The 22,018-nt window shown below is 49.5% G+C and overlaps 1 protein-coding gene and 1 long non-coding RNA gene across 2 annotated transcripts; one reads left to right on the top strand and one right to left on the bottom strand.

Annotated features, from left to right (window-relative positions):
* Nucleotides 1-25: 25 nt before the first annotated feature.
* Nucleotides 26-6,024, bottom strand: PLD6 (phospholipase D family member 6). The gene is made up of 2 exons (XM_008543006.2): nt 5,229-6,024; nt 26-1,656 (listed from the first exon to the last, which is right to left on the bottom strand). Exons 1-2 carry the CDS (start codon nt 5,656-5,658, stop codon nt 1,409-1,411), a joined length of 678 nt encoding a protein of 225 aa, XP_008541228.2. The 5' UTR covers nt 5,659-6,024; the 3' UTR covers nt 26-1,408.
* Nucleotides 1,648-21,219, top strand: LOC139074175 (uncharacterized). Its single transcript, XR_011523709.1, has 3 exons — nt 1,648-2,277; nt 4,167-4,346; nt 20,715-21,219. It is a non-coding gene; the product is annotated as an uncharacterized lncRNA (long non-coding RNA).
* Nucleotides 21,220-22,018: the final 799 nt, after the last annotated feature.

Raw genomic sequence — 22,018 nt, 5'->3', positions numbered from 1 at the left:
AAAGGCAAGACATGTGGCACTAAGATTCCAGAGTAAGAACACATTTATTCAAACACACGAGAAGGCCACACAGCCTCGCCGTTCCGGAGACGCACGGCAGCTGCTCCTGAGCGCTTCCAGAGCACGCACTGCTGGGGTACACGCTCAGATGCTGAAACACGTTTACTGCAGACCATTTCCTGTGATTTCCAATCCACATACTATACTTTATAGTGTCAATTAAGTAAGAAATATTAACTTGAGTTTACTTGCTTAACAACATAAATCAAAGGTAACTTTAAAAAGGGAAAACATGCAACACTAACTGGTCTCCCCAGGCGGGATGAGGAGTGTGACACCCACAGACACGCCACGTGGACCTCAGGACGGGTCACACAGCATGTCACATACGGAAATATGACAAGGCGGGAACAACTGCTCAGATGATGTTTGAGCTAGCTCTATCTAAAGATACATATTATGCCAAAGCAGACTTGGAACACTTCACAGGTGTCAGATCCCTGTTCTCCTGAGTACCTGCGAGGGCAGCACCCTGGGCTGAGACGGGCGGCTCACAATGATGACACTGAGCCAAGAGTGTGACCAGCCGAGTCCGCTCCTGTTAAAGCCAAAGTCACTTCTAAATGCACAACACAACTCCCCTGAAGGTGAGAAGGTTCAAATTAAAAGCATAACTTCTGGAAACAGAAGCAGCTTCTGGCTGCTTCCCGCCCTTCCCGCCAGCCCGCGCGTCCACCCGAGAGGACAAGGGGCTGCTGGGGGTGCACGCGCGTCTCGTGGGTCATTTAAAGGGGGCCTGCTCCCGCCCACCGGCGCTCCCCTCTCGGCTCCCTTCCTAACTTCTTTCCTTTCCCTCTTCTGACTCAAGGCCACCAACCAGCCACCAAAGAGCTAGTGACAGCGCGACGAAGAGACTGTCAACGTCCCGCCGGTCCCAGGCTCCAGCCATGCTGCGCGGGGAGCAGCCAGTGCAGCAGAGAAGAGTAGCGTCGCTGGGGACGCCGAGGCCAGCCTGGCGGAGGCCAGACAGGCGACTCTAGAATCAGGAGACCCAGTCGGCTCTTCGGCCCCAAAACAGGGCCCGGCCTCTTCCGTGGGGCAGGAGGAGAAGCCGACTCTGAACCCGGGCCCCAGACAGGGTCCATGGACGCCACATGTCAGAAGCTGCAGCTGAACTGGCTTGCGGTGGGGGAGCCCAGCCTCGCCAGGCCGCTCCACGCTCCAGGCAACGAGAAGTCAGGCGCAGGCTCCCCAACCCCGAGGGCCCCTCAAGACTCTGGGCCTGAGGGCTCAGAGGGCCAGCCGCGTCCGGCCGGGGCACAGGCAGCTCCGGCTGGTTCCGCCCAGAGGTCCCGAAACGCCCGCGCCAGCTCTCCCCGCCACCTCGGACGGCAGCGACGGCGCAGCTTCAGTGGCTTCTCTTCTTTTGTGGGAAGAAGGTATACTTTGTAGGGTTAAACTCTTCCCAAATGCGCTCAAATTCTTCCAGAAAAAGCCTCACATACTCTTCATCCTCCAAAATCAAAACGTTTTCTCTGTTGTTCTGAATGGCTTGCGTGGTCCAGTTGAGGGAGCCGGTGATCAGCACCTTCCTGTCCACTATTGCGAACTTGTGATGCATGTAGCCGAGGTCCTGGTCGTGCCGAACCTGAATACCTGCAAAAGGGCAAGGCAACCTTCATTACTGCCTCTTGCAACACTCCTCATTCAAGCACCTGAGCTCCTCCCCCAGTGTGGACCATGTCTAGCAGCTACTGATTTTGCTGTCTGTTTCCGATTTGGTGGGAAAGGGGAAGCCTGTCATGCTCGGACACGTGGTGGCCGCTGAGCCCGACAGTGACCAGGGGGTAACGCGGACCATTCCAGCAGGGGAGGGGCACACACAGTCCGAAGGGGTGCGAGGGCAGTAGGGACCATGGCAGACATGGAAATACTGCTCTCTTAACATTCAACTTCCTGGAAACAGCCCTCCTGCACCTAGCCCTGGGATGGGGTGAGGTCCCCACGCTGCCTGTGGAGTCTAAAGCAACCAGCATGGCCGTTCAGAGAGGCCAGCTCCAGGAGGACCAGTCAGCAATGCAGACAGAGGCCACTGAGCAAAGACCGTTTGCTGGGTTACCCTGCCTCTGAGCTCTCACTGCTGCCCAGGACTGGGGCGCCCCTGTAGACACCGCCCAGGCCGGAACACACCCCATTTGTAAGGAGAGAGCACGAGCCCGAGGGAGGAGCGCAGAAGCGAGGGAATTGTGTCCCCTGAAGCCAGTCAGCTTTGGCCAGGTGAGCTCCCAGCTTGCACCCAACCTCTCTGACCTCTGAGGCACGAAGAGCCCTATTTGATATAAAAACGAATTATTCTCCCTCACGTGGCCCTGTTTCCTTCAGCAAAGATCCTGTAATCCTTGCCTTTTGTTTTACTATTTGCCCCCTCCCTCCCCCACTGTTTTCAAACTCCCGGTGGGCAGGACCTTGTTTGTCGGTCCACCTGGGCGTCAACCCTGAAGAATGCTTGCCTGGATATGTATCTACAAGGAGATCGTTAGAAATCTGATTTAAAAGACACATTTAAAATGGCTGCCCTGTGGCCGAGTGGTTAAAGTTCCGCGTCCTCCGCTTAGGTAGCCCAGGTTCGTGGGTTTGGATCCTGGGTGCAGACCTACTCCACTCAGCAGCCACGCTCTGGAGGCGTCCCACATACAAAGTAGAGGAAGACTGGCACAGATGTTAGCTCAGGGCTAATCTTCCTCAAGCAAAGAGGAAGATTGGTAACAGATGTTAGCTCAGGGCCAATCTTCCTCAGCAAAAAAATTTTTAAAAATAAATAAAATAGCTGGTTTGCAATAGGGTTGCCAGACTTAGCAAACAAAAATACAAGATGTCCAAGATAAACAACAAATAACTTTTGAAGATAAGTATGTCCTCTGAAGTTTAGTCCCAAGACTAAAAGTGACTCAGTGCTTACCTGAAGTTCACATCTACCTGGGCACCCTGTATTTTGCCCAGCAGCGCTGCCTTGAACACCACGCCCTCCTTGCCCCCTGATCCCAGCACCACTCCTGCTCACCCCAGTAACCACACGCCAGCAAAGCCCGTCAGCTCGACCTTCCAGACAGATCTCGAATCCCACCACTCCTGACCACCTCCAACACTGCCGCAGGCTCTGCCACCCACCGCCCAGCTCCCACTCTGATCCCACATCACCCATTCCTGCCCGGAACCCAAGCTCCTCAGAGCAGCCTGGACAACCTCAGCGAGGCCTTCTGTCCCTTCTGCCCTGCTGACCAACCCTTAAGGGCTTCCCACCTCACAGAAGGGGGTCCAAACACCCCTGCATGAAGCCAGCCCTACTCACCTGTGTGCCCCCTAAGCCTGCGTGCCTTACACGCCTGTGTGCCCCCGGCCTCTCCTCATTACTGCTTCCACCTTTGGCCACAGGGGTGCTCTTGCTCGTCCTCAGACACATGAAGTTGGCATCTGTACTGCTGCTCCTCAAATGAGAAGGCTCCCCCTCCACTGACCCCCGACAGCGCGAAGCTCTGCTCTGCCGTCACACGCCCCCAAGCTGCTGTCCCCACCCACCCCAGGCCTCCCACACTACTTTTTTACGTTTCCTGACCCTTCTTCCTGCCTAAATATTCACACTTCAGTCAGCTTCCCCACTGGGACCGTTCACCGCTGTGCCCAGTGCCTGGAACCAGTCCTGGCCAACACAGCACACAGATCTCTTTCTTAAACAGTTGAGTGATGGCTGGATGCCATCAGAGGGGAATCGAGCCTTAGATGCAGTCTGCTGGCAGTGCCCTTTCCAAACCTGAGGCTCTACAATTCTCTAGAAGCTAGCTAACTAAAAGGCCCAGGCCTATCCAAGTTGTCCCATGAAAAGGACCCGCAGATGTAGGACAACGCGTGACCACCAGGAAGAGTGGAAACGCACATCCTCAATATTTAACTAAGTTTGCAACTCTGCCCACATGGGATGCAACAAGCGCCAGAGGACTCACGTGCCTTCTCATCTGGAGAGCCCTGAGCACAGTCCGGAAGCTGAGCCCGACTCCCGGCGCCCCCGCGTCCTCCCAGCTCAGCGAGAGGCCCATGCGTGTGCCCTGTAACAGGCCGTGAAGGGTGCTGCACAGCTAGGACAGCGCTCACCGGCTCCACGCACCTTCCAGGCATGGGCTACCAGAGCTGACAGGTCAGAGGCTGGCGAAGGAGCGGCTTTCCTGGGTGCCCGAGGGATCGAGGGAGGCGCCAGGTTCAGACCCCAGGCAACTGACGCACGAACGCCAGGGAGGGGGCTCTCGGGACGCACCGCGACACCAAGGCAGAAGGATGGAGCAAAGAATTCACAGGTAAGCCAGGGTCTCAATTTAGACCATCTTAAACTTATTCCTGTCTCCCGGTTCATCTGCCCCCACTCCAGTGAGAGAGGTGGGCCAGTCTTCCCCGTCCTGCAGCTGGAGAAGCAGATTAACTGCTCACCAACTAGACATTTTAGCTCCACTTCTGAGTATATTGTTTGTATTCATTTCAGAAGGCCCAGCATGACATTCACTAGCAGGTTCAAGGTGAAATGGCTTTTTCTGTTAGTCCCTGAGGCCTGAAGCCCTCCACTGCCCTCTGAGAACCTGCTCCCATGAGCAGGGCACTGCCAGGCCTCCGGCTCTCAGCCAGCCTGTCCCCCTGGCCCGCAGAGTTGTTGGCAGCCTGGCCCTTCATTTCCTGAGTGCTGTCAGACGAAGCCATCCTGAGTTCCGGCTGCAAGAGTCAAAACATCAGCTGGCACTGCCACAGCCTTTTCCCACTGAGTCCCAAGGCCAGCGTGGCTCCCGGAAACGTGGGGAATCGCAGGGGCTCCGTCCACGTTCCAGGTGTCCCCAGGCAGGCCCCGGCCTCTGGGAATCGCCCAGACCTTTCTCCACTAGCTGGGAACACACAGCCCGCTCCCTGCCTGGGGTTCACACTCAGATCCAGGGCCTAAGCCCCTCTGCACAGACCCGCCCCTCCCAAGTAGGGCTCTTTACAGACAGCCCTGGAGCTTCTCTGGCGTGAAACCATCCTGACTTCACAAGGCCACCACGAGAAAGAAACCGGGTGTCCCCTGTCCTCAGACCCGGGCCCCCAAGTATCCACCTTCGACAATCTCCCCTCCTCCTACGACCCCGGGGGTCAGATCATCCTCCGCGCCTGGGGCCCCTCCCCAGAGAGCTGCTCGGACCTCTGCCCCAGCCTACCTGCCTTGCGGAGCAGACCGATCTGCGAGCCGTTGAGGGCCATGTAGTCGCAGTCGGTGACGACCCGGACCCGAACCCCGCGCTGGTGCAGCAGCTGCACGGCGCGGCCCAGCTGCGGGCTGGAGAAGGCGAACAGGCAAAGCTCCAGGCTGGTGCGGGCGGCCAGCAGGGCGCACAGCAGGCGGCTCAGCGAGCTCTCGCCGTGGGGCAGGCTGCACGGGCAGCCCGCGGGGGCCCCCGGCGGTCCGGCGCCGCCCGGCGCCTGCAGCAAGGCCTCGGTGCAGGTCACCTGCGACGGGAAGAAGAGCACCTCGCGCCGGCGCCGCCGCCGCCCGGCCTGCAGCCAGCGCAGCACCGAGGGCAGCGCCTCCAGGGCCACCGCGAGGCCCACGGCCGCCGCGGCCGCCACCTGCCACCGTAACCGCCCCATGCCAGCCGGCCGCCGAGGACGCCCGTGGCCCCACCGCGCCTGCGCGCCCGCCGGCCACGTGCACGCGCCGCGCTTGCGCCCCCGCGGGCCACGTGTGCCCACCACCCACGGCGCCTGCGCGCCCGGCGGCCACCAGGCGGCGGCCACCAGGCAACCGCTGCCGTCGGGGGCCTCGGTGCTGCGCGCCTGCCTCGTGCCTCGTGCACCGGGCCCGCCGGCCGTTCCTGCCGCGCACCGCCCGCCGTGGCGGGAAACTGCCCTGTGCGCCCACCACCCCGACAGCACCCGCTGCCCGCAAAGCCTGCAACAGCCCGGTCCTCCTCCCTTCGGAGGCGACAAAGCAGTGCGAACCTCTCGGTTCTCTCCTTCCCTTTTGCCGTGGGGGTGCGGGGCTGGGAGAAGGGTCTGGACACACAGAGAGAAAGAATGTCATTAACACTTAGCTGGTGGCAGGATTTGAACCCAAAGTGCTGGAAGCAGTGGTGTCATGGGGACGGGCCCCAAGTCCAGCGTTAGGCCCTTCGTGTTTCTTCTGACCCTCCCAGTGTGATGTTTTGCTGTTTGAAGGTGCCTGTTCTGCTCCCCGCGTGAACAGAGTGGACAGGGAGAAGTCCATGGTCTTGACTTAGCAAGCACTGGGCCCACTGTATCACTTGGGAGGGGCTGTTAATTTCCACAGGGAGAAAAAAGAAAAGAAAGGGTAAGAATTTTTCGTATTTCCTCTTTCCTGAATCCTGCTTAGGAATTTTCAGGGCAAAAGCGACGTCTCCCTGTGGGCTTTACCTGGAGATGACAGCCTACTCTGCAGTGTCCTTCTTGTAGCCGGCTGGTGGTCTCCCTGACTTCACCTGTTAAAAATCAAAACCCTGGATGGAGGAAAAGAAGGAGCTGGAAAACCATGTTTTGACTGGAAACTGTAGGCTAAACACAAAAGGAACTGCTCATAAACACTGTCCCCTAGTTAGTGCATTTATTTCCCAAGGGGACAACAGGCTAACAATCCTGAAGCTACTGTACACGTGCACTAGGGTTGAAGAATTAGTAACTGGCTGGCAGGTAGCAGGAGCCAGGGCACTCTCTCTTGGACAGAGAAGATGGAGAGAAGCACGGGGAAAGGCCGGAACGATCCCTGTGGGACTGGATGGGAGTCAGAGACAGCAGTGGGAACTCAGGTTTAGCTTAATATGTATATTAATAGACATAAAATGTCAGCTTTGACATACGTATAACACCTACTTCAGTCCCTTGGGAGGCCCAGAAGCAATGAAAGCCAGCAGGAATGAGCACACCTAGCTCCCAGATCTTGGTTTCTAAGTCCCACTCTCCAGTAAAGGGAACTAGAGGTCCTTGGAGAAATGACTGATTCCAGGACTGGGCAGGGAAAATATAAGATGAGCTTGAGGCATCTTGTAGTACCAGAAAGTAAGGAAGTACTCAAAAAACAGAAAGATGGCAGCATGTACAAAGGACACAGGTGCCAACCTGAAAGAACTCCCAGTGGCCCAACTGGAAAAATTTGAGGAACAAAATAACAGTATTGGATAATAACCCCAGTACAAAATAAATAAACATGATGAAATTGAGGATGAAGGAGCTGAAATTTCCCTGGATTAGGGTGAGACTATGCCTTGTACTCACAGGATGATGTGGGAAACAAAATAACCAGTTTCTGAGCTCGCCTTGCAGAAGAGCAGGAGGCCGCAGTTAAGAGAGGAGCTTACTAGCAAGTCCACCGGACTGAGCATCCTGCAGGGACATTGAGAAGCTAAAATGACTGGTTGTAAACTTGAGACATCGAAGACTAAAAATCCACCACGTGCAACACATCGAACGAGAGGCACTCCTGTGCGGAGGATTGGGAACTTCAGCCCCAAGGCCATGTGCTCCCCCTCCCCTACCTAAAACCCCAAAGAAAAGCCCTGCCTGTAGCTTTTTGGCGGGTTCGGAATCGTAGCATTAGCTGCCCTCTCTCCTTGCTCAGCGCTTTGCAATAAAATTCCTACTTTCTCCCACTCCACCCGGTGTCAGAGATGACTTGCTGTGTGACGGGTGAGCAAATCACTGCAGGTTCGCTGTCAGAGTCTGTACTGATATAAATAAGTGACTAAATAAATGAGAGAGAGAAGACACATCTTCTTACAGAAGAATTCCAGGTAATATATGTAGATAGCCCCACACACAGGAAGGGGAACTAAATCTCCTGCCCGTTTGAGGCAGACTCCTTTAGGGCGGGCTGGACTTGGTGACTGTGGTAGGGAAAGCAGAAAAATAAGCTTTACACGGAGAAAACTGGTGGACGCCACCTTACCCAAGTGAGAGTTAACATCGCCAGAGACATTACGTGGATGTCCTGTCCCCCTGAGATGATGTGGTGAAGAGGGCGCTTCACCTCTGGCATTCTTTCCCAAAGCTCAAAACCCCAGTTCGATCATGAGAAAAAATCAGAAACCCAGAGTGGAGGACGTGTTATCACATTCCACGGGATTTTCCAAGGCTGCCAGGGTCATGAAAAAAAAGGAGCAACTTGGAAACCGTCACAGACCATAGGAGAGTGCAGAGACAGGACAATTGAATCTAGTGTGGTGCCCTGGACAGAACTCTGGAATAGAAAGATGATATTAGTGGAAAAACTGCTGAAATCCAAATCAAGTCTAGAGTTTAACGGTAATGTGCCAACGTCAGTTTCTTTGCTTTGAAAAATGTGCGACAGCAACGTAAGATGCTAACGATAAGGGGAACTGGGTGAAAGATGTAGGGGACTTCTATTTGCTGACTTTGAAACTTTTTTGGTAAGTCTAAAATTATTCCTAATACAAAAGTTTATTAAAAATGTTAAATGTGCACCTTCCATAGGATCCAGTTATCCCACTCGTAGGTATAACCCTAGAGAAATGAAAGCTCAGGTCCATACAAAGGCTTGTACACAAGTGTTCATAGCAGGTTTGCTTGTAATAACCCAAACCTAGAAACGACACAAATGCCCATTCACGAATAGATAAACTTTTGCTTGGCTATACAATGGGATACTATTTAGCAATAAAAAGAAAGAAACTGCTGATATATACCACAACGTGGATGAACTTCAATTATGCCAAGTGAAAAAACCCACACAAAAAGAATACGTACTGTATGATTCCCTTTATATAAAATTCTAGGAAATGCGAACCATAGTGACGGAGAGCAGATCAATGCCTGTCTAGAGACAGGAGGAGAGGCAAGAGGGTTACAAAGAGATGTGGGGTGATGGCTGTGTTTGTTATCTTGACGGTGGAGATGGTTTCACGGGCATACGTATGTTAAAACTTGTCAAATTGTATGGTTTTAGTAAGTATAACTTCTTGTATGTCAATTATACTTCAGTAAAACTGATTTTTTTAAACTAGAGCCCCTGAGTTTAATTCTGACTCCCCCAGTTCCCGGCTGCATGGGCTAGGGCCAGTTGCTTCATCACTTGGAGCCTCGCTTTCTTCATCTAAAATGATAATAAAGAAAGAGAGGCACTTCTTGTTATGGCAGTGTAAAGAGGCAGTCACTTCCTCTCTGCAAAAAATAGACAGAAAACTGGGGAAAACAGTCACGAACAACCACCTCAGGGCCCTGTGAATCCAGCAAAGGCCGATGACAAATGGGAAGCGTCAGTTCTGAGACACTGCTGGAGCTGAACGGGGGCAGTAGGAGGCTGTGGCCCTGTTAACTGAAGCCACTCCCACTCCTGCACCCCCAGCTTGGCCGGCAAAGGTGGTAGGATTTCCAGCGTGGCCTGGCTGCAAAACCTACAGATTTGCTGGCTGAAAGTGGTGGATTCAGTTAGGAATGAGTGAGGAAAACCTGCAGCCTTACTAGCCCAAGCTTCCAGTCCAAGTTGGGGTGAGCAGTAGACCAGCCAGAAATTAGAAGAGCTGAGGTATGCTCTCCACACATCTCTGGCTAACTAGGGAGCCATGCATGAATGGGAGGGACCCAGGAGAGCCCAGGGAATCTGACAGCCAAGGAAGGCTTGACGGGGCTCCCCAACCCACACACAGATTGATCAGCAGAGGGTGGGAGTCCTGCAGCTACAAGCATTTGGTCACGACCTCTGCCAAAATCATTGGCTGACTCTTACATTAGGAGGACACAGGGGTGACCCCCAGGAAAAAATAAAAACAAGAGTTTTAAAAAAACTGCTGAGCAGACACACAAGTGGCCGCACACCGCAGAAGGAGAGATTCTTCAGTTTAAGTGCAGGCAAGTTTCCAAAGGACGAGAACCTCAGAAAATAAAATAGAATCCAGAGCTGCCACACTGTATCACCTAAAATGTCCGATTTTCAACCAAAGCTTACTAGACATGCAAAGAAATGGGAAAGTGTAGCCCACATCGAGGGGAAGCGGCAGCCAATAGAAACTGGCTTTGAATGGACCCATATGTTGGATTTAATAGAAAAAGACTTCAAAGCAACTCTTATAAATATGTTCAAAAAATTAAGGAAAATACGAAGACATTGTCTTTGAATGCTGATTCATTGAATCAACAGAGACTCTCAATAAAGAAACAAATTATTTAAAAAGTCTGCGCAAACCGTCAGTGTAGGTTCATCAGTTGCAACAAATGTCCCCGTCTGGGGGGAACTGATGGTGGACAAGGCTGTGCATGAGGGCCGGGGGCGTATGGGAAATCTCTGTGTCTTCCCCTCAGTTTTGCTGTGAACCTAAAACTGCTCTGAAAAATGAGGTCTTAAAGAAAAAGTCTATGCAAACCATACATGAGATAAAAGGCTAATTTCCAAAATATGTAAGGAACTCTTACAACTCAGTAGCAAAAAAAGAGTAACTCAATTTAAAAATGGGCTAAAGATTTGAATAAACATTTCTCCAAAGAAGACATACAATTGGCCAACAGGCATTTGAAAAGATGCTCAATGTCACTAATTATTAGGGAAATACAAATCAAAACCAGAATATCACCTCACGTCTGTTAGGATGGCTATTATCAAAAAACCAAAAGACAGCAGGTATTGTCAAGGATGTGGAGAAATTGGAACCTTGTGCACTGTTGGTGGGAATCCAGATGGTAGAGCTGCTATGAAAACCAGTACGGGGGCTGGCCCCACGGCCTAATGGTTAAGTTCCGAGTGCTCCACTTCAGTGGCCCGCGTTCAGTTCCCAGGTGCAGACCTAGACCACTCATCAGCAGCCAAGCTGTGGGGGCGTCCCACATACAAAAGAGAGGAGGATGGGCACCAGATGTTAGCTGAGGGACAATCTTCCTCAGCAAAAAGAGGAAGATGGGCACAGATGTTCGCTCAGGGCTAATCTTCCTCAGGAAAAAAAAAACCAGTACAGAGTTCCTCAAAAAAATTAAAACAGAGCTACCATATGATCCAGCAATCTCACTTCTGGGTGTTTATCCAAAAGAACTGAAGTCAGGATGTTGAAGAGACATTAGCACTCCTACGTTCAGTGCAGCACTATTCACAATAGCCAAGATGTGGAAGCAACCTACATATCCATTGACAAAGGGATGGACAAAGAAAAAATGGTGGTATACACATACAATGGAGCATTATTCAGCCTTAAAAAAAGAAGGAAATCCTGCAATATGCAATAACATGGATGACCTTGAGGACGTTATGCTAGCTGAAATAAGCCAGTCACAGACAAGGACAAATATTTCATGATTCCACGTAACTGATGTGTCTAAAATAGTCAAACTCATAGAATCAGAGAGTAGAATGGTGGTTTCCAGCGGACCGTGGGGAGAGGAAAATGGAGTTGCCAGTCAATGAGTTTCCAGTCTCTCTTACGCAAGGTGTATAAATTCTAGAGACCTGCTGGACAACGTTGTCCCTACAATTAACAATTATGTGCTGTACACCTAAACATTTAACAGGGAAAATCTCATGCTGTGTTCTTACCATGGGAAAATAAAATTTGAAAATGAAGTCTAAATGGAAATTCAGGAGTTGAAAAGTGCAATTCCAGCACTAAATTCACTAGAGAGACGCTATGGCAGTTCTCAGAGGCCAGAAGAAAGTCAGCGGCCTTCAGCATAGATGGATGGAAATTACTCAATCTGAAGAACGAGGAAAAAGAAACAGGTCAGAGATCTGCAGGACAGTGTCAAGAATCTCAACATACCTGTAACGGGAGGCCCGGAAAGAGAGGAGAAAAGAGCAGAAAGATATCTGAAGAAATAATGGTTGAAAATTTCCCAAATTTTCTGAAAAACCTGCAGATTCAAAAGCTCAACAAACTACAAGTAATTTTAAACACAAAGAGAACAAGATCATTTTGAAGGCAAAAGAGAAAAGCAACTCATGTCCAGGGGAAGAGCAACGAAAAGAACAGGAGTAACACAAAGCAAAGCACATTTGACGTTCTCAGAAACGCCGGAAGGCGGAAGGCAGTGGGATGACACATTCAGAGTACTGAAAGGGAAAATGTGTCAACCCAGAATTCTAAACCAGTAAAACTGTTCACCAAAAATGAAGGTGAAATGAAGATCTTCCCAGATAAAAACAGAGATTGTGTTGATAGCACACCTCCTTACCAAAAATACCAAAGGTGCTCCTTCAGACTAAAAGGAAGCCACCCCAGATAGGCGCTGAGACCCACGGGGGAGATGGCAGAAGTGGGAACAGTAAATATGTGGATACATAAACAAAATTGTGATTGGTGTGTTTTCTTTTCTTCTCTTAATTTCTTTATAATACATAAAATAATTTAAGAAATAATAGGGGCCAGCCCTGGAGCCGAGTGGTTGAGTTCGCGCACTCCGCTTCGGCGGCCCAGGGTTTCGCCGGTTCGGATCCTGGGCGTGGACGTGGCACCGCTCGTCAGGCCATGCTGAGGAGGCGTCCCACATGCCACAACTAGAAGGACCCACAACTAAAATATACAACTGTGTACTGAGGAGTTTTGGGGAGAAGGAAAAATAAAATCTTAAAAAAAAAGAAATAGATAAAAAATAAATAATACAACACTTTATTTTGGGTTAACATGTGCAGATGTGATATATATGATAATGACAGCACAAAGCCAGGAGGAGGAAATGGAACTACATTGGGGTAAAGTTGCCATATTTTCCAGAATTAAGTCAGCATTAACCTGAAGTAGACTGTGATAAATTAAAGATGCATATGGTAATCTTTGGAGCAACCACTAAAAAATACCTTTAAAAAATATCTTTAAAAATCAGAAGTTAAAATCGTATTAAAAATTTTTCATGTATTAAAAAATGTATTAAAAAATATTCATTCAACAAAAAATGAAGACATAAAAACGAAACAGGAACAAAAAGACATGAGACACCTTGTGAAAATAATTATGCCACTAAATCGCACACTTAAAATAGTTTCAATGGCAACTTTCATGTTATATATATTACCACAATAAAAACATTTTTTAAAGTCTTACATATTTTCTATATGTGTGTCATATAGAAATATATAGACATACAGAAAATGGACATGAGACATATAGAAAATAGCAAAGGGCAGATAGAAATCTCGTCACATCAATCATCACGTTGAATGCGGGTAGACTAAGAACTCCAAATCAAAAAGCAGAGATCGTGAGGCAGGATCAAAAGGCAAGATCAAAGATATGCTCTCTACAAGAGAGACGTTTTAGATCCAAAGACTCAAATGGATTGAAAGTAAGAGGATGGAAAAAGATAAACCATGTAAACGGCAAACATAAGAGAGCAGCTTGCCGTATTAATATCAAATAAAATAGATTTTAGAACAAAGAATAATATTCAAAATAAAAAATTAAGCTTGGCAGGAGTTAAAAAGGGGTGTTCAATGCCACTAGTATTTAAAGGTACATTCTTAAGAATTACAATGGAGAAATTTAGGAAAGATGCTCGGGTAATTGCCCAATAGCCTGAACAAATACTCCAGGCCGTCCGTTCCTGGAAGCGCGTAAGTATATTTAACATAATAGGAAACCCTTGACTGCCTTCTTTGACCTTTGACGCAAAGGGAAGCCTCAAGGCCTGGAACGTCTTCTCTGTCCTACTCAGTGTGAAAAGCTCCAGAAGCACAAAACCAGACTGAGTCACCAAGGCAGCCGTCCGGCTGGGCCTGGGGGCAGCACCGACTCGGCTTTCCCCTAAGTCTTCTGCTCCCTCACCTCCCATGGGAATCAGTCTTCGAGAACTGCACTGTTCCCAGGGGAGAAAAGCCCACGGCTGTCCAGAAAAACTAGTCAGTGCATGGCCTTGCCTGTCCGTCCTTGTCAATGAAAGTTTCATCATACACTGGAAATTTAGATCACACATTCCGGTGAAATGAATGCTGAGCTAATATTTATGTTGGGCTCCTCCTTACCAAGTGGAGGCGGTTACTAGATTGGCAGATGATGGGGTTCAGGGCCGGCCGCCCCGAGATGCGCCACTCTGGTATGCGGACTATTTCGAGCTGAAGACAATGAAGGCTCAAAGGCTCAGGAAGAGCATCCGACCCCACCACCCCCCCAAACTGCCTAAAAGACTTCAGCACAGGAGGCCTGTTCCAGGACGGAGCCCGCACCGTGGGAGAGCTGTAGCAGGATGGAAACTGTGATAAAAGGACACCAACAAGCCCATTTTTGGGGCCCAGCAAAACCCGTTTAACAAACGTTGGCGTTCCATCTCTATGTAAATTGTCTTCCTCCTCTTTGAAGCCCCAAATCACTGTCCCCAACATCCTCCTTGTCTGTAGCTGGACACTTAAACAGGCAGCCTCGGCCAGACCGCTGAGTTACTCAGCTTCTTCTGGGTTTCTCTCGTGTACACATGCTATTAAATTTTGTTTGATTTTCTCCTGCTAACTTGCCTCTTGGATTATTTGACCAGCCGTAAGAACCTTAAGGAAAAGGGGGGCATTCTCCCACTTCCCCAACAGTTTTGGCGTCATGCGCAGGAGCCCCACTGGCTGGGAAGCTGCCTTTTCTGGCTGAAAGAACTGCTTCCTCCTGGGGCCACTGCGGATGAGGACATCCTGGGTCACCTGACGAAAGCCAGCAAAAAGTAAGACTTCTCACCACATCAGCCTCCTGGAATCTCTATCTGTGGGGCCCGGTGGAAGCAAGTGGTGAGAAGTTTTTCTCTCTAAATTTAGGTTGGCAGGAGAAAATATTTGGGAAACGAGTTTCTTTGTGACTCTGGTAAATTTTGTCAACGAAAATAATCCACAACCAATCTATAAATGAAAATTTGGGAGAGTTTATTCTGAGCTAAAACGTGAGGACCATGGCCCGGGGCCTTTCTTCCCAAAGGAGGAAAGGGCACCAAAGAAGTGGGGTGCACAGAGTGGTTATATACCCCAAACAGGATGTTTCACATAGGATTGAAATGTCCCTTTTACAATAGTCGGGAGACTGCTCTGTAGGCACAGCGATTGATGGAAACAGCAGGTAGGTCTGCTGTCTCGGTGGACACAGCAGGGTGGCAGGCTGCTGTCTCTATCTGGGTTGTCACAGGTGAGCTGCGTGGTCAAAGGTAAGTGCAGTCATCAGTTCCTAGCCTAAGGAAAAATGCTTATCCCTAAGGAAATGTCAATGTGGGGGTAAGTTGCACCTTTGTCTCAAGGGCCTTTGTTCTGGCCATAGTAAATGTTTTAAAGCAGATATACAATGTGTGCTCAACAGCCACGGTCAGGCCCTTTTGGAAAAAAACAAAGTCAGGCCGAATTAGCTTTATACCAAATGGCTTCCTCATGTACTCCAATATATCCTATTGCTTGCCATTTCTATTTGTCAGTTTGGTAGAGTACTCTTGGCTTTATTGATTCTTTTCCTCCCAGAGATAGCCATTGTGTTTCTCTTTTGTCGCTGTCTTTTGTGTCATGTGTCGTAAGAAGGAAATACCCTAGGGCAGGACGCAGGCATAGGCCCTACAAGCCTGTTGTCCGGGCGGCCCCAGCGGCTGGTGAGTTTGCGGTCTCACCGACTATCGTCTACCTAGACAAACTTTGCTGTGGATTAGTGTGCACATGAAGTGAAAGCTGTTGCCAGGGGAATCTTGGAAGCCAAAAACACCACAGATTTGGTGGGCACAAGTTGAGAAGTTAAGAGCCACTAGGGTGTTCGCCACCTCAAGAAGTCTCTCACAGAAGGGTGAGTTGGTCACAGAACGGGCCCCCACCAACTTCAAGGAAATGTCCGTGCAACGATGAGGCACTCTGCAAAGCACACACGACCCCCAGCCCCGCAGCTCCTCCCTCCTGGGTATTATTCTGGCTCCAAGAGACCCGAGGCTTAGCTGAAGCTGTCGTTGTGCATGTGAGGAAAAAACCGAAAAAACGGATGATGCTTTTCCCTCCTTCTTGTTCCGTGTCCTGAGAATTTGGCTTCTTGACCAGTGAGAATATTCTCCTTGGTCTCCACCATATAGAAGGTGCATTTACCGGGGTGTACGTTGGTGGCCAGTCAAACAGACTGGGGTTCCGAGCTCTCTCTGTCTGGCTGTGCCAAGCTCTCAGGGGAGTTTGTCATAAAGGGCCAAGTCCATAAGGGCTTTGTTGTCTCAGCCTTCTTTGCTGGATAGTGCTGGAAAAATCCCATTCCAGTAGCACCTGCCCCGTGTCACGGATTAGTGGGTCTGTGACTGGAGGCGTCCCACACTCTCGTGGGGGACCAGAGACACCGTTTTCGCTACACCATCCTTACCGCCTGTGCAACGAAGGTCTTTCCTTTCTCTGAATATTTCTGGGAGTGAACTTTTGGATCATGGGGGCTCCATCATCCGTGCCCTCTCCAGGGACGCCTCTTGTGTCCATGGTAAAGGTTTATCCTAAGCCTGGAAATTTACTTCTGCATCTTTCCTTAAAAAGGCTTATTGGGTTGAGTCACTATTGGAGTAAATATACAAACAGAGATCCTACTCGTCAATGGCCAGACGATGGATTGTTTGAATTGGAAAAACTTCTACATTTGAAAACTGTTTTAGAGAGCTCTCATAACAAGCAGCTGCCTTATTGGTATTTATGGGAAGATCAAATTGAAAAGAAAACGGAAAAAAGCATAACGGCTAGCCTTAAGGAATCTCTCAATAAATTAAAAGAACAGAAGTCAGACTTAGAGCGAAGATTAAAAAGTGAATTCAATGAGAATTCCTTCTCCCCCGTCCTGTGCTCCCCTATGTCCCCAACTGCCTGTCCCCGATTCCCCAGAACGTCTGTTGGATCTCTGGGCCCCGGGTTCAAACCCTCGCCCTCAGGACTGAGGTCCCCAGCCAGCTCCCTTAGATCCTAGGACTCCAGCTTCGCCACAGGGCATTCAGCTGCCTGCTTTAACTTCTCTCTCAAGAAGACTTCCGGGGGCACTCAGGCCTGACCTCCAAGTGAGGTGCGTACAGGTTAGTTGTGTAAATGCTGAAAGCCAGGAAGCGAATTTGGCAGAAGCGGCCAGAAAAAGCAGAAAGGTTTACTCTGCTGTCCCTTGTAAATCTTCCTACTTTCCAAGGCTCTGTCCTCGGGCTCCGCCAGCTTCAGGGGCTCCTATGCAGTGTCCATTGCTGATGTCTCCTGGACCCCCGCTGCAGAGAATTCGCGTGCCCTGGACAGCACCCGATCTATGGTATTATAAACCTCTCCTGCCTCCGTCGTCAGAAGACCCTACTAAGTTTAGAGAGGAATTAGAAAGATTGGTGGCTGTTCATAACCCCACCCACAGAGAGCTTGACTGGCTGCTGAGGGGGGTTCTTCCAGCCCAGGATTACGCTGTAGTTATCAGACAGGCCAGACAATCCCCTGGAGAAAACTCCCCTCACGGGGGAGACAGAGGGCCAGACCCTTTCCCAGATCCTCCTACAAATGACCAGAAAGTGGCCCAAGTAGACGCTGATTTAATAGGAGCGATTTTAGAGGCCTTTCCTCCCAAAGTTAATTGGTCAAAAATTGAATTACGTACTCAGAATGAAGGGGGACGTTTGATACAAACTTTCCAAAAGCACACTGCCTTAAACCCGGAAGCCCCAGAGCGCAGGAATCTCCTCATTTCTGCTTCAGTTGGAAACTTTCTTCCTGATATAAAAAAACAAATTCTAAATAGTGTGGTTGCCTGGTCAGGCAACCGTAAAGCGTAATAATGGAGGCTGCTGCACAATTCTTCGAAAATAGTCAGCAGGACAGCAAGAGAAAAAGAGAATTAAAGACCTCTCTTCTCGCTTCACAAGTTGAATGTTTTGAGGAGCAAAAAGGCAACCCTGAGAGTAAACTAAAGCCCGCTCAAGGCCTCCCTATTGGCCCCCGGACACTTGCAGGTCTTGCAAGAAACCAGGGTATTGGGAAAGAGAATGTCCTGCTCTTAAGAGAAGGGAAAGTTTAAAAAATGTCCCCGCCTGGCCCCAGAATCCCCAGAAGCCTGGTTTTTCTCCTCCTGAGGGGCGTTTCTCCCTTAAATGATGGGGTCCGCCAATCCTCAGCCACACCCCTGAGCCACCGTTAACCTTAAAATAGAGGATCAGAAACTGAATTTTTTAGTTGACACTGATGCAACTTTCTGTACTATTTGTTCGAAGGATTTACGTCTGCCTGTCACCTAGATTCTATTGAGGCTGTGGGGGGCTCTGGGCAGCTGTTTCACTGCCCGTATCTCAGCCCGCTCCAGGATCTTTAGGCCCCTGAACACTCATCATGCCTTTCTGGTCTCTGACTGGTCACCAGCAAACCTCTTTGGCAGAAATTTATGTAAATTTAATGCCACTATAAATCGTAATGAAAAAAGTGTTTCTATCTCCTTACCCTCTGACCAAACCCCGAGTCTCCTACTTTCCTTGCTAGAAACTCGTCCTGATTTAAATTCTTCTGAAGAGGATGAATCTTTAAAAGATGTCCCAATTAGTCTCTGGGCTACACATGCAGATGAGGCAGGATTGTTGCTTAGTGCGGAACCCATGCGCATTACTTGGAAGAAGAATAAAGCATCTCCACCAGCAGCCCAGTACCCGCTCTCCGGAGATGCAGAGCAAGGAATTGAACCCAGAATAGACCCCCTTTTGCAACAGGGTAGACTAGTTTTTGCTTCCTCACCCTGTAACTCTCCAATCTTGCCAGTAAAAAAAAGAAGGCATATTTGACTCAGATGGAAACCAAATCTATAGATTTGTACAAGACCTCAGAGCTGTAAACTCTTTGTAATCCCTGTGGTCCCCAATCCAGCTGTCATCCTGACGTCAGTTCCTGCTGACGCAGCCTGGTTTACAGGCATTGACCTCTGCTCTGCTCTCTTCTCAATCCCATTGCACCCTGACTCACTTTCTTTTTGCATTTACGTTTAAAGGGAGACAATTAACATGGACTCAGGGATATTGTGAGGCCCCTCAGTATTTTCCCAGGTCCTTAAAGCTGACTTGGATTCTGCAGCCCTTACTCAAGGCTCCACTACTGCTCAGTCTGTGGATGACCTTCGACTCTGTAATCAAACTGAGCAGGGAGCCCTCACAGGCCCCTCACTCTCCTGAGGGCACTAGCTGAACGAGGCCATGAAGCCTCCAGATCTAAACTTCAGTGGGTGCAAATGACTGGTACCTGCTTAGGGCATGAGACATCTCAGGGCATTCCAAAGCCAACCCCCAAACGCCGTGAGTCAATTTTGTCCATTCCTCTCCCCAAAACGAAAAAACAATTATGCAAATTTCTAGGGGCAGCTGGTTACTGCAGCCGATGGATTCCTAATTCTGCAGCCCTTGCTAAACCGCTGTATGCTCTTCCCCCGGATATCACTCCAGAGCCTATCTCCTGGCCTTCAGAGGCATCACCCTCCTTCGAAGCCTTACAGTTAGCTCTGTCCACTCCTCCAGCTCTCGGTTTACCTAATTTTGACAAACCTTTTCATCTACACTGTCATGAAAATAATGGAATTGCTGCAGGCATTCTGGGACAATCTTTTGCCTCTCAATTGCACCCTATAGCATACTTCTCATGCCAACTAGACCCTGTGGCATGAGGTGTGCCCCCATGCTTACGTGCGGTGGCCGCAGCTGCCACCCTGATTGACAAAGCCAGTACTTTACCATTAGGCTCTCCCATTCATCTCTGTGTCCCCCATGCTGTGTCCGCTATCTTGCAAGTACGTAAGACCCAACGCCTCTGTACACGGCGACAGGCCACCTGTGGGCAGGCTCTTTTAACCAACCCTTCCGTCATCTTACATCGTTCTAACATTTTAAATCCAGCTACTCTGCTGCCCCTCCTGAGGATGGAGAGCCCCACTCCATCCCACATGATCGCCTCGAAACTACAGAAGTGGTCTCAACGCCACGAGAGGATCTCTCGGACATCCGTTTAGACAATCCAGACTGACTTCTGGTTTGTGATGGCTTCTGTAAGTGAAATTTCCAGGGAAACATAATAACTGGTTATGCCATAGTTTCCCCACGTGAAACGCTTGAAGCTTATTCTTTGCCCACTGTAAAATCAGCCCAAGCTGCTGAACTCATAGCTCTTACTAGAGCCTGCACATTAGCAGAAGGAAAAGCTGCCACTATTTACACAGACTCCAGATACGCTCTTGGAGTCTGCCGTGCTGTGGGCACAATTTGGAAATCCCATGGATTCTTAACTTCTGCGGAATTCCTGTTGCTAATGGACATTTAATTGCAGCCTGATTATAAGCTCTTCTCCTCCCTTCCAAAATTGCCATTGTTCATGTTCAGCCCATACGAAGGGTGACGGAACAAGAGTGCAACACCACCATGCAGACTTTGAGAATACTCCAGCCAGAGACGAGCAGCCGAGCCTCTGTGGTCCTCCACAATCGACGTGCTCTGGATGCGCAGACTGCCCAGCAAGGAGGAGCCTGGGCATCATCGCTGAAAAATGTTGCTTTTATGTGAATCAAACTGGGCGAGTAGTATCTAACTGATATCTATTAAAAGAGAAGATTGACGTTTTCCATCAGATAAATGAAGCCCACACATTTTGTAGGACAGACTTATCTCCAGGATTGGGGAGCCGGTTTAACGTAGTGTGGGGAAATATGCTACCGTTTGTCCTTTTCTGCTTGTTTATCCTCATTCTGCTCTATGGTCTTTTCTCTCTTTGCAGATTTCTTACCACTTGGCTACTAACTCGATTTTTCTCTCCGCAGTCACCAGCTCAGCTTTTAATTTGTGAAACTTCCAGGGAGGTTTCAGAGGATGGAACTGATGGGGTTCAGGGCCGGCCGCCCCGAGATGCGCCACTCTGGTATGCGGACTATTTCGAGCTGAAGACAATGAAGGCTCAAAGGCTCAGGAAGAGCATCCGACCCCACCACCCCCCCAAACTGCCTAAAAGACTTCAGCACAGGAGGCCTGTTCCAGGACGGAGCCCGCACCGTGGGAGAGCTGTAGCAGGATGGAAACTGTGATAAAAGGACACCAACAAGCCCATTTTTGGGGCCCAGCAAAACCCGTTTAACAAACGTTGGCGTTCCATCTCTATGTAAATTGTCTTCCTCCTCTTTGAAGCCCCAAATCACTGTCCCCAACATCCTCCTTGTCTGTGGCTGGACACTTAAACAGGCAGCCTCGGCCAGACCGCTGAGTTACTCAGTTTCTTCTGGGTTTCTCTCGTGTACACATGCTATTAAACTTTGATTGATTTTCTCCTGCTAACCTGCCTCTTGATTATTTGACCAGCCGTAAGAACCTTAAGGAAAAGGGGGGCATTCTCCCACTTCCCCAACAGGGACAACTAGCCAAATTCCCATTTGAACATAAGAACAATTTTTCCAGGGAATGTCGTGCCCTAGAAAAACAGAAACATCCATATCCAAAGATGAGGGGCACAGTGGGCACTCATCTCTTCCCTTCATTGACCCTTGACCTGTGCGGGCTGAGGGTCCCCGTTTCCTCTGAGCGGGTGAGTGAGACATACAGCTGGCAGTTGAGCGCACCACTGCCACCCAGGTATGTTGCCAGCCATCTTCCTCTCAGATGGACAGACCTTTAAATATCTTTAAGAGATGAGCTATTTCCAAAAGTTGAACAAAATGCTAAGCACACAGTTATAGACACTCAACCGATGTCTCTGGAATAAATGAGCGTTATCTTCTTTTCACCATCAACTCCAAACACTGACTTTGGGAAAACTATCCAAGATTACTAAAGCAGCTTCAACTTTCAGCGCACACACAGCTGGCCGCTCACTGGTGTCTTTTTAAAAAAAAATTTGTTACAATACACATGACATAGTTTGCCATTTAACCATATTTGAGTGTAGAGTTCAGTGGTATTAAATGCATTCACCTCGTTGCGCAGCCATCACCACCATCCATCGCCGTAACTCTTTTCATCTTGTAAAACTGAGACTCTGTCCCCATTAGACAATAACTCCTCATTCTCCCCTGCTGCAGCCCCTGGGCCACTATTCTACTTTCTGCATCTGTGTGTATGGCTACTTTAAGTACCT

This window comes from Equus przewalskii, chromosome 10 (genome assembly GCF_037783145.1).
Source record: "Equus przewalskii isolate Varuska chromosome 10, EquPr2, whole genome shotgun sequence".
NCBI classification, from domain to species: Eukaryota; Metazoa; Chordata; class Mammalia; order Perissodactyla; family Equidae; genus Equus; species Equus przewalskii.
The sequence above is the reverse complement of the archived record's forward strand: the minus strand, read 5'-3'. Positions and strand labels throughout refer to the sequence as shown.

Excerpts from the sequence above, each read along its gene's own strand:
- PLD6 (XM_008543006.2), bottom strand. The coding sequence starts at position 5,658 with ATGGGGCGGTTACGGTGGCAGGTGGCGGCCGCGGCGGCCGTGGGCCTC. Across the intron at positions 1,657-5,228 it reads CGGTCTGCTCCGCAAGGCAG|GTATTCAGGTTCGGCACGAC; the intron begins GTAGGCTGGGGC and ends GCCCTTTTGCAG.